The 13,372-nt window shown below is 35.7% G+C and overlaps 3 protein-coding genes across 3 annotated transcripts; all 3 read right to left on the bottom strand.

The window, feature by feature from the left end:
• Positions 1-225: 225 nt before the first annotated feature.
• On the bottom strand, positions 226-1,621 carry s100w (S100 calcium binding protein W). The gene is made up of 3 exons (XM_056762962.1): positions 1,469-1,621; positions 1,060-1,202; positions 226-633 (listed from the first exon to the last, which is right to left on the bottom strand). Exons 2-3 carry the CDS (start codon positions 1,198-1,200, stop codon positions 466-468), a joined length of 309 nt encoding a protein of 102 aa, XP_056618940.1. The 5' UTR covers positions 1,201-1,202; positions 1,469-1,621; the 3' UTR covers positions 226-465.
• A 4,151-nt stretch (positions 1,622-5,772) lies between these two features.
• On the bottom strand, positions 5,773-7,285 carry s100a10b (S100 calcium binding protein A10b). The gene is made up of 3 exons (XM_056762427.1): positions 7,178-7,285; positions 6,397-6,546; positions 5,773-6,159 (listed from the first exon to the last, which is right to left on the bottom strand). The coding sequence occupies exons 2-3, from the start codon at positions 6,535-6,537 to the stop codon at positions 5,989-5,991; spliced, it is 312 nt and encodes a 103-aa protein (XP_056618405.1). The 5' UTR covers positions 6,538-6,546; positions 7,178-7,285; the 3' UTR covers positions 5,773-5,988.
• Positions 7,286-9,724: 2,439 nt separating this feature from the next.
• krtcap2 (keratinocyte associated protein 2) lies at positions 9,725-13,155 on the bottom strand. Its single transcript, XM_056762585.1, has 5 exons — positions 13,029-13,155; positions 11,981-12,135; positions 11,802-11,865; positions 11,457-11,523; positions 9,725-10,032 (listed from the first exon to the last, which is right to left on the bottom strand). Exons 1-5 carry the CDS (start codon positions 13,030-13,032, stop codon positions 9,915-9,917), a joined length of 408 nt encoding a protein of 135 aa, XP_056618563.1. The 5' UTR covers positions 13,033-13,155; the 3' UTR covers positions 9,725-9,914.
• Positions 13,156-13,372: the final 217 nt, after the last annotated feature.

Raw genomic sequence — 13,372 nt, forward strand, 5'->3', positions numbered from 1 at the left:
TACATGCCATACGTAGCAGTCAGTTTAAAAAAGTGTACTAGGTCTGTAATTGTTTTCATTTAGTATTTGGCTGATGCTTTCATCCAAAGGTTTCTGTGCAATCTAGCCATACATATTTTTGATATGAGTGTATCTTTGGGAATTGTGCACACATGCCTTATAATACCTGGCATGATGCTCTACCAACTACGAAATAATTTGAAAAAAATGACACGTAAACATGAGTACCCACAAAACGATTTTATTATTATTCAAAAAACAGAGAACGGTAAATCACTATTGCACTGTGTTCTTCATATCTTAGAGAGAATAGATACAACATTTGCTCTTGTCATTACATCATTTGTTCTTAACAATCTTGCAGAGTAGAATAGAGAAGAGATACTTTTAGTTATGCAAAAGATTAGGGATGTTACAGGATGTAAATGACTACTGTTTGAGGGGCATCAACGTCGTGAAGAGTGTTCACTTATTCCTCCTGGGCTTATCCTTATCGTCGCCATGCTTTTTCCTGTAGTAGCCTTTGGCTAGACAAGCCACGTACTTGCTGAATTCACCGAAGTTTACATCTCCATCGCGGTTCTTATCCAGATCATCCATGACCTCCTTGATATTCTCCGGATCGACTTTGTCCTGAGATAGTCATTGAAAGAAGAACGCCAGTCGCTTTATTATTTGCCGACAGTACAATAATGATTTTAAAACATTTCTGAGAATCAACCAGACAGCTAGTGGTAAAAAGTATGGAAATTATTCCAAGACTCCGCATGCAAACAGTAAAACACAGCCTGAAGGCCCAAAATTCCTGAACTGTCAGGAAAACAGAGTGTAAGGGATTTTGTAGGAAGGTTAGTTGTACTGAAGACCAGGAAAAATAAATGGGAATCCCCATGCCTATTTTAATGAATCTCATGCATTCATTGTATGACTCATGCTGGTAAACCTCTTGTTTGTGAGGTTTCCATAACAAACCTCCATTGCACAAACTATCGTTATGCAAGGAATTTCTTGTGACATGTCGGAGGACTTAATTCTTTGCTGTCGTTCTCTGTATCTTACCTTGAATGGACCACTGCTTAGTTGGCTTTTAATAAGGTCTGAAAGCTCGGTTTTGCTCAGCTGTGACTTCTTGTCATCTTTTCCAGCAAACTCCTCAAACACCTCCACTATGGCCACAATGGCTTGCTCCAGCTTAGACATGTCTGGAAGAGAAAACAAAAGAGGTAGAATTCAAAGTGTGAAAGATAGGGACCCTATAGCCTCTACATAAAAATAACATAGTAACATGGAAGGTCTTAGTAAATTGATGAAATTTAAGTCGGGAATTCATTTAAGATGCATTGTACAACATCAACAAAAAATCCACATAAAAATACATTTCGACACTGTCTTGTCATTTTAAATCTCTGCTTCTCTTTTTTCTTCTGTAGTATCGTCAGTCTCAGTTTTTTGTTTCTTTTCCACTTACCTCAAGACTGATGTGTTCACAAGGTATGCTGAGAATTATGGTGTAGTAAATTGTCTGCAGCCTTTAATTCACATATTTTATACTCTTCACAGCACACACACACAAACATATACACACTAACAAACACACACAGGGATGATTCATTCTTTGGCAATGAGGGATCGGTAACACACCCAAAACAGTTTGAGAGTACTCCCCTTTTATATAATTTTTTACAAAATTAAAGACAAAAAAATATTCTGCAGTGTTCGAAAGAAGTTCCTTTATGTGCATAAATATTGAAACAATAACGGATAAGGATCTGAGTCACATTTATGATACGATGTCTCTCGTCTCTTTGTGTCGGTTTTAGCCCCACCAGTTTTTTTTTGTCATGGGTGTTGCCCATCCTGCCCGCCACATTTCCATGTTTTTTTCCTGTGTGATTATTCATTCTTTAAACCTAATTTTGAAAAATTAGAAAGTAGAAAGAGGCATTGTTATAAAACGGTTTTATGGTTAGTGGATATGTTTCCTTCAAATAGCAACTCTTTCGAGTCGACCTAGATCACGAGCTTCTCATTTAGAGTAAACAAAGACAAGCTTATCCTTTCTAAATCTTGACTTCAGACATCAAAGGAGGTTTTGCAATGGATCATTCATTGCAGACATCCAAACTTTATGAGTACCCCAGCTGTCCACAGGAATGCAGCTTGACACAATTTTTTTTAGCAAAAATCATTTTCAAATTCAAAACCTTTTTGCTGTCCGGGAAAGTATCTAAACATCCTTGAAATAAGACACATTTACACAAACCTCTGTATTAAATATAGCAAAATTAAATCTTGTTTTTTTGAGTAATGTGTGATTAAGTGAGGTTTATGCCCCAGACAACTGGTGAAAATAAAAGAGAACAAGTAAAAAGCTAAGCAATAATGTATTGCAAAATGCTGCAGGCCTCAACACACATGTGCAAACAATTGTGCGCAAAACCACAAGTTGGTCAGCAACTGCTCATCTTTTTAACATTGAATCATTTCAGTCTTTATTAAACATGGATAAATCCTGTGAAGTAAATATTTAGCATTTACCAAAATCATTACTTTATCCAAAGACGCAAAAAAATTTGACGGGATGTTAGTTTTGCATCCTGAGTAAACACATAGTTAGAGACCACACCCTTTGTCATACTTTTCACAAATTCAATCCCAGAACATTCTATGGTAACTCTGTTAACACAACATAGTAAATGTCAACACTTCTTAAGTTATAATGGCCGTGGGACATTTACAAAAGAGGGTGTGAAGGCCTATTAGAGGTACATCCTTCAGGTTATGCTTTTGTTCACTTCAGGTTTTTCCACATTGTGTGGTGAGAAGTGCACAAACACAAACACACACCCACACAAACCATAGAACAGTCTAGAAGCCATTGCTCAGCCTGTCGCATGGATTCAGAGATGAAGGCCACAGCAAAAATTAATTCGATATAAAAACTTCATTAAACTACGAAGTGCATTGAGTGTGAATGGTTATGCAAGCACAACATGTCAGTATAAGTATGTTATATTTATTTTCATAGCAGTCGATTCTATACAAAGCGACTTACAAATGAGAGAGCCCAATAATAACTGTAGCTAGTTACTAGGGATGCACGATGTACCGGAGCTACGGTATTACCGTGATGCTAAAGCTTCTCTTTTCATGAAACAGTAGCATAGTACCGTAGGTAATGTTGCATATGCGCATTAATATTCATTTTAACGCTTACATCTGCCTTTTTAAGATGTATATCTCCTAAATGAATGTGGGTTTTGAATGACTCGGACGCAATAATGATTCAAATGAGCGTTTTGAAAAAGTTGGTTAAATGATTCACTAACTCTGTAAAAAATCGCCGCCGCCTAATGGCGGTCTATAGTTCTGCCTTTAAATTAAGCCAATGAAATTTAGCCCACATTTAAATTAGTTCCCATGTGAAAAATGGTTTGTGTACTTTAGTATTTACTACATTAAACTACTAAAACTGATAGACACTAGTGATTTTGAGTCTTTCCATAGTAAATACATACGTATACTACAGTATCTGCTACAATTTATCCAATTAGTACAGTTAATGCAACAACATATTCTAGTGCATAGTATAATACATCTTACTATAGTAAATACAAAATGTTTCATCTAAATCTGTGTTTTTTGTATAGATTTGAATTATGAACATGGCACGGCATCGTAATACTACTTCGTATCGAGATACTTCAGCTGGTAGCCTATAGTATCGTAACACATGTCTAAAGCTTGAAATACTTTCCACAAATAAATTATCTTTGTTGTGAGATGCAGCTCTGCTGAACAATTTTACTAAAAGAGTCATTGAGGAATTTAAGTTATAATTTACACAAGTCTCTGATCCCATGAATGGAGAAATTAAATAAGGGTGTGGTAGAGGATTTGGGGATAAGGAAGTTGACATTTCGTGTGGAATATTGCTGACATCTAGTGGTCATATTTCTAAACTGCACTCTCACATTGCAAACGCTGTCTCTCTTCTTGTGATTCTCCTTTACACTAATGAAACATTCAGGGTTTGTTTTACGATGCATTTCCTCTGACCTCCTTTTTGCTTGCATTTGATTAAGATTGCTATATTTAAGTTGCAGAATATGTCTATGGGTTATGCCTATTCATTTCTGAATTGCCTTCCAGAGTGTTCTAAGCTATAACTTGGAAAAGAAAGACAAGGATTGTCAGATACTAATCATGTGCTTTTGTGGTAGAGAAAAAAACATGTTTGTACTTGCTCGCATGACCTCATGGAGCTGACAGACACACCCAAAAGTCATTCATGGTTGTTAAGCAACTCCAATGTTTACACAGATGAAAACACGCCCACATATTGTCAGTGGTTCCTGAAGTTGGGGGAAGGGTTGGATATTAAAAATTATCAAAATGAATCATCATCATCATCATAATAATATTTAAGTCTTTCAGGTCTGTTTATTTATAATATGCACAATGTATACATATTTTTATTATAAAGATCCATTTACAAGCACCCTGACACCAAACCAAATCATGGAATATTTATAAGAAATTGAATAAGATAAATATGAATCTTTTTGTGCCTTTGACATCTGTGTTTGCTGTTTACCCTACATATCTGTTTCATTTGTTCTGTTGTGTAAACAGAATAAGCTTTCCTGTACCTCAGTGGTAAGAGCATTGCGTTAACAACGCAAGGTTGTGGGTTCGATCCCAGGGGATTGCAAAAACCTATGTATAGGATAAAGCAATGTAAGTCGCTTTGGATAAAAGCATCTGCCAAATGCCTAAATGTAAATGTAATGTAAATATAAACAGCAGTCTAGGCCTATTAGAAGTTATTGAGAGGCAGTTCGTCTTTGGTTCTGCACTGTTTGAAGATATAAAGTTACAATTCAGATCATTTGTATGACAATTATGCTGTATATAATTCTAAGTAACCCAAGAACATTACTAATTATTCTGGCCAATGGTATGTTGGGACCAGTATTGCTAAGAAACACAAATCTTAAATATTTCCTTAAAGAAAAAATATATGTATGAAAAGAAATTCCAAATACTTTTCACTGTGTGACAAATTTCTGTGTTTGATTTATTATAAATGATGTTTCTGTCAATCTGCTTGTTCTTAAGCAATGCCATTTTGAAAACGTGAAAGTGATGACTGTCCTGTAACCATTCATGTTAAATTAAGCAGTGATTATTGTGAAATCTTAACCCATATTACAGGTTTCTTCTGATTATTATCAGTGACACACACATTTGAAGACACAACTGAAAAACACCAGTTAAGTACATAACAGGTAAATGTTACAAATACACTGTAATTGAAAAAACTTTACTAAATTGTGTTTTAACTGAGAGTGATACCATGCATTTGAATGTATTTATGCCATTCCAAGACAGGCATCGGGATTAGTTGATACTCCATGATTTTAAGCAGCTGTGAGTAACATTTTAAATAATGTGAGACGAAATGTTCAGTCAAAGTGCAAGCTTAGTTCCGAAATGTGGAAACCATTTGTATGTCATGATTTGAAAGCATTATCTGTTATTTTCTTTCACATATTCCAGGCACAAATAAAAAATCTAAGATATCCTTCACTTTTAATGCGTCTGCACACATGAGTGAATTATAGACAACACTTGAAAAAATTCTGTTTTATCAAGAGGCTGTTAGAGTTTTTAGAAGTGACATGAGAACTTTTAAATTGCACAAGTGATTGTGGGTGTGTGCAGGGAGGGAGTGGCTGTAACACATGAACAGACAGCATGGAGGCAAAGAAAAATGGATGAATTTATTGTGAATGTTTATGTTCATGGTTAACACTTACACCACTTCAAAACATAATCTTTAAACATAATTTGTCTGTGCAGTCATCAAAACACAATACACTGTAACAGATTCAGATTGAGGAATGTGCCAGACAGTGTACATTCACACCTATTTTTTTAAAATACGACACGAATAAAACATATTTTCCCCTCTTGTTTCAGTTTTTATTGCTTTTTAACACCTGCTGTCAGTTTCTGGTGCGTCTGGTAGATCTGTTCGCAAGCAATGGACAAACCGACCACAAGAGAAACAAACTCCTCGAAATTCACCTCTCCGTCGCCATTAGCGTCCAGATCCTTCATAATCTTGTCTATTGCAGCAGGATCCTTTTGAGACTAGAGTAAAAGAGAACAGCAACACTGAGATTTCTCACCAAACAGGAAATATATCAAATGGATGGACATGTTTTGATAAGTAGCCCAAGATAGAAAGATTGTCAAAAAGTGTGCAAAACATTTAAAACCAACTTCTTGGAAGAGATCATAGAGGGAATACAGTCATATGTGGTACACCAAAGATATAATGTTGAAAAGTGGAAGGGAAATAGGAAAACTGGAAGGATGTTAGTGTACCTTCAAAAAGCTGGACAGCTCTGTCTCCATCAGCTGTTTGAGTTCTTTGCGGCTCAGCGATGCTTTATTACCCTCTCTGCCCGCGTAACGGTGAAACACAGTGATCAGAGTCTCCATCGCTCTCTCCAGATCAGACGGCATTGTGACTGGCTGGAATGTAACATTTTTGTTATTGTCTCATCACATATACTAACAATGTTAATATAATGATATTCTTTATATAATGTTAATTGTAGACTTGACTCATACAAAAGGAAATATTTGGCAAATAGTTCATTGTTCTCCTCCTATCTTTGGGGGATTGGGAAATAGTGGTGGATTTTTCCAACTGGAAAGGAGCCAAAGAGTGAGCAATGCCCTCCAAGCCCAAAACAATCCAATCCATTACAACAAAGGCATATTAGTAGTTTTTGTAAATACAAATGATATTAAAACTTGTAACCCTCTTAAAGCCTTCTTGTAACTTTATGTCCAGGATCATTTATCCACATCTGAAAAACTTTGCCAAATCACTAGCCCGTGAATAAATTGCTGACGTTCACGGAATATGCGCCTGCACACTTGCAAATAAACGTTTCACCATTTATTAGATGCGTGTTTCATATGCGCAAATGACGCAGTCTTACAATTCGATATCCGTTACGGACCGAAACGCCAACAAAACCTTTAAGTGAACGCAACCCATGTAAAAGTAGAAGTACTTTTAGTATGAACAATAACATGACGTATAAGCCCAATGAAGAAAACTTTGTGCAATAAGGTGTAAATATAGACCACTAACCGTGATAAATGCAGAGCGACACCTAAAAGAAGTAAAGAAGGAAAATGCTGCGCAGGAGCTGGTCAAGAGGCAGTCGAGGAATTTATAGTGGGGCTCCGCCCGAATGACTTTGAGCTTTGGTGAGTCGATGACTAACATTAACCGTTTAGAGCTAACATTATAGATAACTACAGGAGACCAACAATGAGAAAATATAAAACAAAACATTTGAGCTAGAAAGCATGTACATAACATCTAGAAATAAGAACATGTTACTGTATTCTTATATTCTTTTGCATCTTGCCATCCCATATTGGCACAATTTTTTTTACATCACAGTGAAATTTATCACAAACGGTTGATTAACAGATATGTAATTATAATAATTAAAATAATATAAAATATATATATTTATTTTTAAGAGGGGAACATTAACCCTTTTTTTTCACCATTTCCTGAGTGACTCACACTCGTTTTCTGCTTCACGTATGACCACACAAAAAAAATCCCTCTATGTGAATGCTTATCATTATTTTTTAAAGGAAAATGAGGTTGTTTTTGGCAGAAATTAGGCCTGTTTTTAAGTGATAGTCTGGTTGGATTTAAGACATTAGAATTGCGACAAAAGAGAAGTGAGTGTTAACTTTCAAGCTGCTCCTGTGGACATACCATCATTAAGTGTGTCAATATGTTTGGCAGGTATTCCTTCATTCCTTGCACTACAGGCCGAACAAATCAGAATCTCTCAATGATGACAGTCCAGTTAGTTAAAAAAGTTTTACAATGCAATCCTTATCCGTAGGACATTAGAAAATGAAAAAGGAAGTAAGAGAACAGTCATGGTTGGATGATACAGGCGTGTTTGGGTGTGTTTGTGTTGTCATAGTGAAGTATCATTCCGTTCAAGTCTCTGATGAAAAAAGATGTTTACTGGCAGGCTGGGGCATGACGTTTTTTTTTCAATTGCCCAATAAGTGGTTGGGTGCACCAAAGTAGAATGCATCATTATAATTTATTTATCAAGCACCACCAAAAACATTGCTTTTATTTCCAACCATAAGCACCCATGGCACTCCTCCATCATGGAAACTATGATCAGCAATTTCACAAATCTGTGAAGAAAATGAAATAGTTGGGTGGGACTGCTGTGTGTGTGTGGGGGGGGGGGGGGATTCCCATTCTTAAGATTCTATGCGGTTTAGATCCACTTCTGCTGTTTAAACTCAACACAAAGTAGCAGTTGCGACAATGTTTTACATATTGTGAAGTTAAAAGGCTTTTGGAATGAAAAAAGAAGGGCATGACTTCATTTTTGTACTTCAGGAAGTGGTTGGATAGTTGAAAGTTTAAAGCCTGGCCACTGGTCTTATCTTTCGTAACATCGTTCAGAGACGTTTCATGTTGTTTAGAGCGGAAAGATGATGCTTTGAAAAAGTTTAAGAGGACACTTGAATTTAAAGAAAAAATAATGACCCAAACAGAGACAACTCATTTATAAGAAACACTGATTTTTCTATTTTTCTGAAAAATTGTAAGTGTCTAAGTTAGGATTTTATGGTGGCATCAAACCCACCTTACACCTAGAACCTTTAGGAATACTAAAACACATGTTTACAAATGCAAAAATAAATGCTTTGGAAATTAAACAAACTAAAAAGAAATCAGTCTTAAATAACAAACATGCAGAACCAAAATCCTAGCTATGACTGGTGGGACAAAAGACATTTTATTATCTTTACGATATGAGTGGAATGGAATTATGGAGGACACTTGATAAAGTCTTCAAGAAGCTGGTAGAGTTTTTAGAAGTGACATGAGAACTTTAAATTGCAGGAGGGATTGTGGGTGGTGTGCAGGGCTGGGCTAGGTGGCTGGGAAACCAGGAACAGACAATATGGAGGCAAAGAAAAATGATAAACTGAATTCATTGAATGTTTATTTTCATTGTAAGACTTACACGATTTCAGAACATAATATTTTTGTTTCTTTTAACATCCCTTGGAAAAAATTTAACCGTAACTAAGCCCACACTAACTGATCTAGATTAAGGGATGTGTCAGTCCGAACCAGTATCCACTCTCAGCTATTGTAAAAAATATGACAATAATAAAACAGACATATTTCCTTTCTTGTGTCACGTGTTATGAATCTTCTACACAACTTTGAGCAAAAGAGGGAATACATTTCATATGGTTGAAAGATGGTGTAGTCACAGGGAAAGGAAATAGGAGGAGTGGAGATGTAAATGTACATTAGGAAACCGGGGCAGCTCTGTTTCCATCAGTAGTTTGAGTCCTTTGCGGTTTAGCGTTCTTTCGGCCCCTCTTTGCTCACGTGTCGGTAAAAACTTCTATAAGAATATGTATCTCTCTCTCCAGATCAGACTCCATTGTGACTAGCTGGAGTGAAACATATTTGTATGGAGTGTACATCGGTTGTACACTTGTTATTGCAATGAATCATGGGATCGAATGAGTGCACTTAATTCCACTATGAATTCGGACACCAGTAAAACTGGATGTTGAAGAAAAAAAACAAGATCAACACTTAAACAAAAATCAGCAAGACTTAATTTTTTCAGTTTTTAATAACAAACTTTAACAAAAATATTCCATATGCAGAACCAAAGTCATACAGGACTGGTGGGACAAAAGACACTTTGTGAGACACATATGAGTGGAATGAAAAAATGCTGCTGCTGATGGCATAACCATCATATTTTCTAGGGTGACTGCGGGAATAACATGTCATAAGTGCTTCAGTTCTTTTTTTTGCCCTTGCTGGTAATTTTGGCCGGAGTTGTAGCAGGCGCCGTTTGGTAAAGAGCTGCTGATACTTTGTTGATGTAGTACAGCGCGAAGATAGAAAAGATCAGGCTAAATAGGAGGACAGAGGAAAAAAACAAATTAACATGAGTTGGTTTATTTAACTAATTCAATGGTGAATATATTAATGCAATGTTTTGAAGTAAATACAGCTTAAGCTCTGAGGACTACAACAAAAAAATTGATTTTTACTGTTTTAAAGAAACACTGACAATGTGAACATAAAAGTATACTCTATGTAGCAGTGTATCTATTTTTTTCACACTTGACTTCTTTTTTGAAGAGGCTAGCTTCTGTTTTACATTATAATGAGTAAACAGTGTTTTTTAAGCACAAACGCCAGCGTCTTTTTCTGCAGCTCAGAGCGTCTTTTGATGTCGAAATAACAACATGCGAAGAACGTGAATGGTTGAGAAGGATCAAGCTCTAAAAAATAAAATTCCGACCGAAACACCCACTGGATCATAGTTTTGTACAAATGTAAGTTTAATTTTCACTTTCAATAACTTCTGATTGCATTTCTAATAGACAACTGCAACTGACAATTGTTTTAATTGTTGACTAATTTAACGATTATTTTTTCAGATTAATCTAATAAAGATTTTGGTAACCTAATTAATCCTTTGGCAAACTTTACAATGAATAATAAGTTCTAGTATTTTTTATACATTATAAAGCATATCTTAATTTTATTCCACTACATTTCATAAATAAATGTTCTTGTTTTAACATTATAATCCTAAATTATTTTAATATGCATGATATATGCGCTGTATTTTTTCCTCCAAATAATATCATACTCTGTTTTCAGTCTCATAATGTAATTGAGTAAAAGTAAAAATACTACTTTTGATCTCTGTCTATTGCACAAAACTATCACCCTATAAAGTACCCCAATGCAGAGTGGCATAAAAGCGTGCATGTGCATCCTGAACTCAGAATGTTGCGCTTAAAAGCTGTGTTGTAGGCAAACCTGTCCAGAAACGTGTTTTGTCATGCTGGTTGGAAGTCTCATAGCATCCTGATAGCAATCAAGAAGTAAAGCAAAACATTGGTATTTTTATAATTATATATCTTCTGTGAAAAGCGTAGGGTCAAAAAACGTTGGACCTGGGTCTGAGGGCAGAGATACGTTGTGTGTATATTTTATAATACCATGCGTCGACGCACTCCACTCACATTGTTCCAGCCATAATTTCTAACGAGAAATTATTATTGTAGTTTTAAAGTGTGTGATTGGTTATTACAAAAATGCTCTCTGTTTATAAATCATATAGACTTCCGTTACGCTGCCTATGAAGCCTGTATCTCTAAGCTGCCTTCATGTTCAAATGCTATTTTTTAACATTGCCAGCTGCTATTTGTGCGTTTTTTTTTAACGCAAAAATATAATTCAGTAAACTTTATCTTGTCAAAAAATAAGTCAAGTGTGAACACGGCCTTGGCCTACAATAAAAGAGGACTTGGTTACTTACCATGTAGTCACACACACACGATGCACCAAACCAGAGGCAAACAGAGAGAGGCACAGGCACACGGTAACTGAGAGAGATGAAGAAAAATATTTTTCAGGCAAGTTCAAATATTGATTCTGAATCAAAATTATCCTAAAATGTATCCCAACTGGGACATCCACAACAATCAAAACACTTAAAAAAATGAAATCATGAAATCAAGATAAACGGTACGAAAAATTAAGAAAAAAAGATGGGAAAGAAACATATATTTTTTAAATGTTCAGCATTCATTATTTAAATGCTCTGCATAAAAATATGCCAAACTCATATATCTAAATATTATCCAAATACTTTCACACTTACTCTCCGGGAAGATTTTGGCTTGGAAGCCCTTGCCAAAGACAAGGTTCTCCAGGTTATTGAAAGCCTGTAGTTGCAGGTTAAGTCATAATAGATGTGCAAATGCAAAACCGATTAGACAAGCATGAAATAAAAATAATTTTACTGGGACTGTTTGCATGTTAATGCAAACGGAAGGATACAGTAAGAGAGCAAACAAACAGCACAGAGCCCAGGAAGCCGCCTAGGATGGTTAACAATTCTGATGAGCCCAGCTGCCGACTAAACATCTGCATCCCTGCAAAGACCAGGACTGACAGCAGACTAGACAACACCAATGATGTGCTTGTGTTCACAGCTATAATAGAAAAAGAGAGAATAAAGTTCAGTTAGGAGGGTTCATATCAGTATTATTTTTTTTGTATATTATACAATATGTTCGTTCACTGCATAAGATATTCTTCTAAATGTATAACATACATCTATATAAACTAATGCATGTACTACGTTAACTATATTTGAATAATTGATTAATAAATAAAATAAATATGGCAAATAGACGTCCTATAGAACTGTTGGCACATTGGTTCCGCTACGAACTAGTGTTCGACACGGAAGACTTCTAAGTGGGAACTGGACAAAAGGCATAACATACATAACACATCCACGATTCATTTCCACGTATTAAAAACATTTAATACTACGCAGAGATCAAATAAATGGCATCAAAGTAAATTAAATGACATCATGGTGAAATACTGAAGTAGGAAATCACAAAGAACTAGGACACGTCAGTGTACGCTCTTTAATACATTCCGTCTGGAAACAAAAATAACTACAAATTTACTGTACTGTCTAGCTAGTAAAACAAAAACGCATTGTATTCTTTAAACATGTATTTTTACTATACTTTATGTCTTTTCTATTATTATTTGTCTTACGCTTTTCAGCGACCAACGTTACTCTGCCGATAAAGAAACCAAGAGCCTAATTTTAAAGATGCCATTAATACGTTTATTTCTAACTCTATAGTAAATAGGCATTCATATTTTACGCCAGTGGGTGTACACACAGAACTTTAAATGACTAAATATATATTTCTCGGCGACAAAGGGCTAGACACGTATTCAAGCAAGCGTTCTCCAAAGGCTGACATCTTCCGTCTCTCATCTGCATGCAGACAGAACAACCGAACTATACAGTGTAAAAAGTAGTTGTCTCGGCTACTATAAATACAAAAGCAAAACTCACCCATCTTTAACAACAATCAATGAAATGGATTTCGCACCAGACTGAGTTCAGTTACACGTCCAGCAGAGCAGAGATGACGCGCACCGTGACGTGTATAAAGTGAGCCAGCTCTTCCGAGCTAATCCTTTAGCGCCATCTGGTGGACAGTGAAGCACATTGCTGCCATCCATATTTACCTGTAATGTATTGTGATTGCATCACAAAATTCAAATGTATATATAAATGTATATCTGTATGTAAACGATATCCAAACATATAAATTAACTCATATAAATGTCTATACTATAATATACTACACTGCACTATACTATACTACACTTTACAATACTACACTACACTACACT

The sequence above is a fragment of the Triplophysa dalaica genome, chromosome 12 (genome assembly GCF_015846415.1).
Source record: "Triplophysa dalaica isolate WHDGS20190420 chromosome 12, ASM1584641v1, whole genome shotgun sequence".
Taxonomy (NCBI): Eukaryota; Metazoa; Chordata; class Actinopteri; order Cypriniformes; family Nemacheilidae; genus Triplophysa; species Triplophysa dalaica.

What these genes read in the sequence shown, in the direction of transcription:
- s100a10b (XM_056762427.1), bottom strand. Translation starts at nt 6,537, where the DNA reads ATGCCGTCTGATCTGGAGAGAGCGATGGAGACTCTGATCACTGTGTTT. An exon ending in AGCTGTCCAGCTTTTTGAAG is followed by an intron (nt 6,160 to 6,396) that starts GTACACTAACAT and finishes CTTTTACTCTAG; the next exon opens with TCTCAAAAGGATCCTGCTGC.
- s100w (XM_056762962.1), bottom strand. Translation starts at nt 1,200, where the DNA reads ATGTCTAAGCTGGAGCAAGCCATTGTGGCCATAGTGGAGGTGTTTGAG. An exon ending in TAAGCAGTGGTCCATTCAAG is followed by an intron (nt 634 to 1,059) that starts GTAAGATACAGA and finishes TGACTATCTCAG; the next exon opens with GACAAAGTCGATCCGGAGAA.
- krtcap2 (XM_056762585.1), bottom strand. An exon ending in TGTTTGTTTGCTCTCTTACT is followed by an intron (nt 11,866 to 11,980) that starts GTATCCTTCCGT and finishes CTGCAACTACAG; the next exon opens with GCTTTCAATAACCTGGAGAA. An exon ending in AGCCAAAATCTTCCCGGAGA is followed by an intron (nt 11,524 to 11,801) that starts GTAAGTGTGAAA and finishes CATCTCTCTCAG; the next exon opens with TTACCGTGTGCCTGTGCCTC.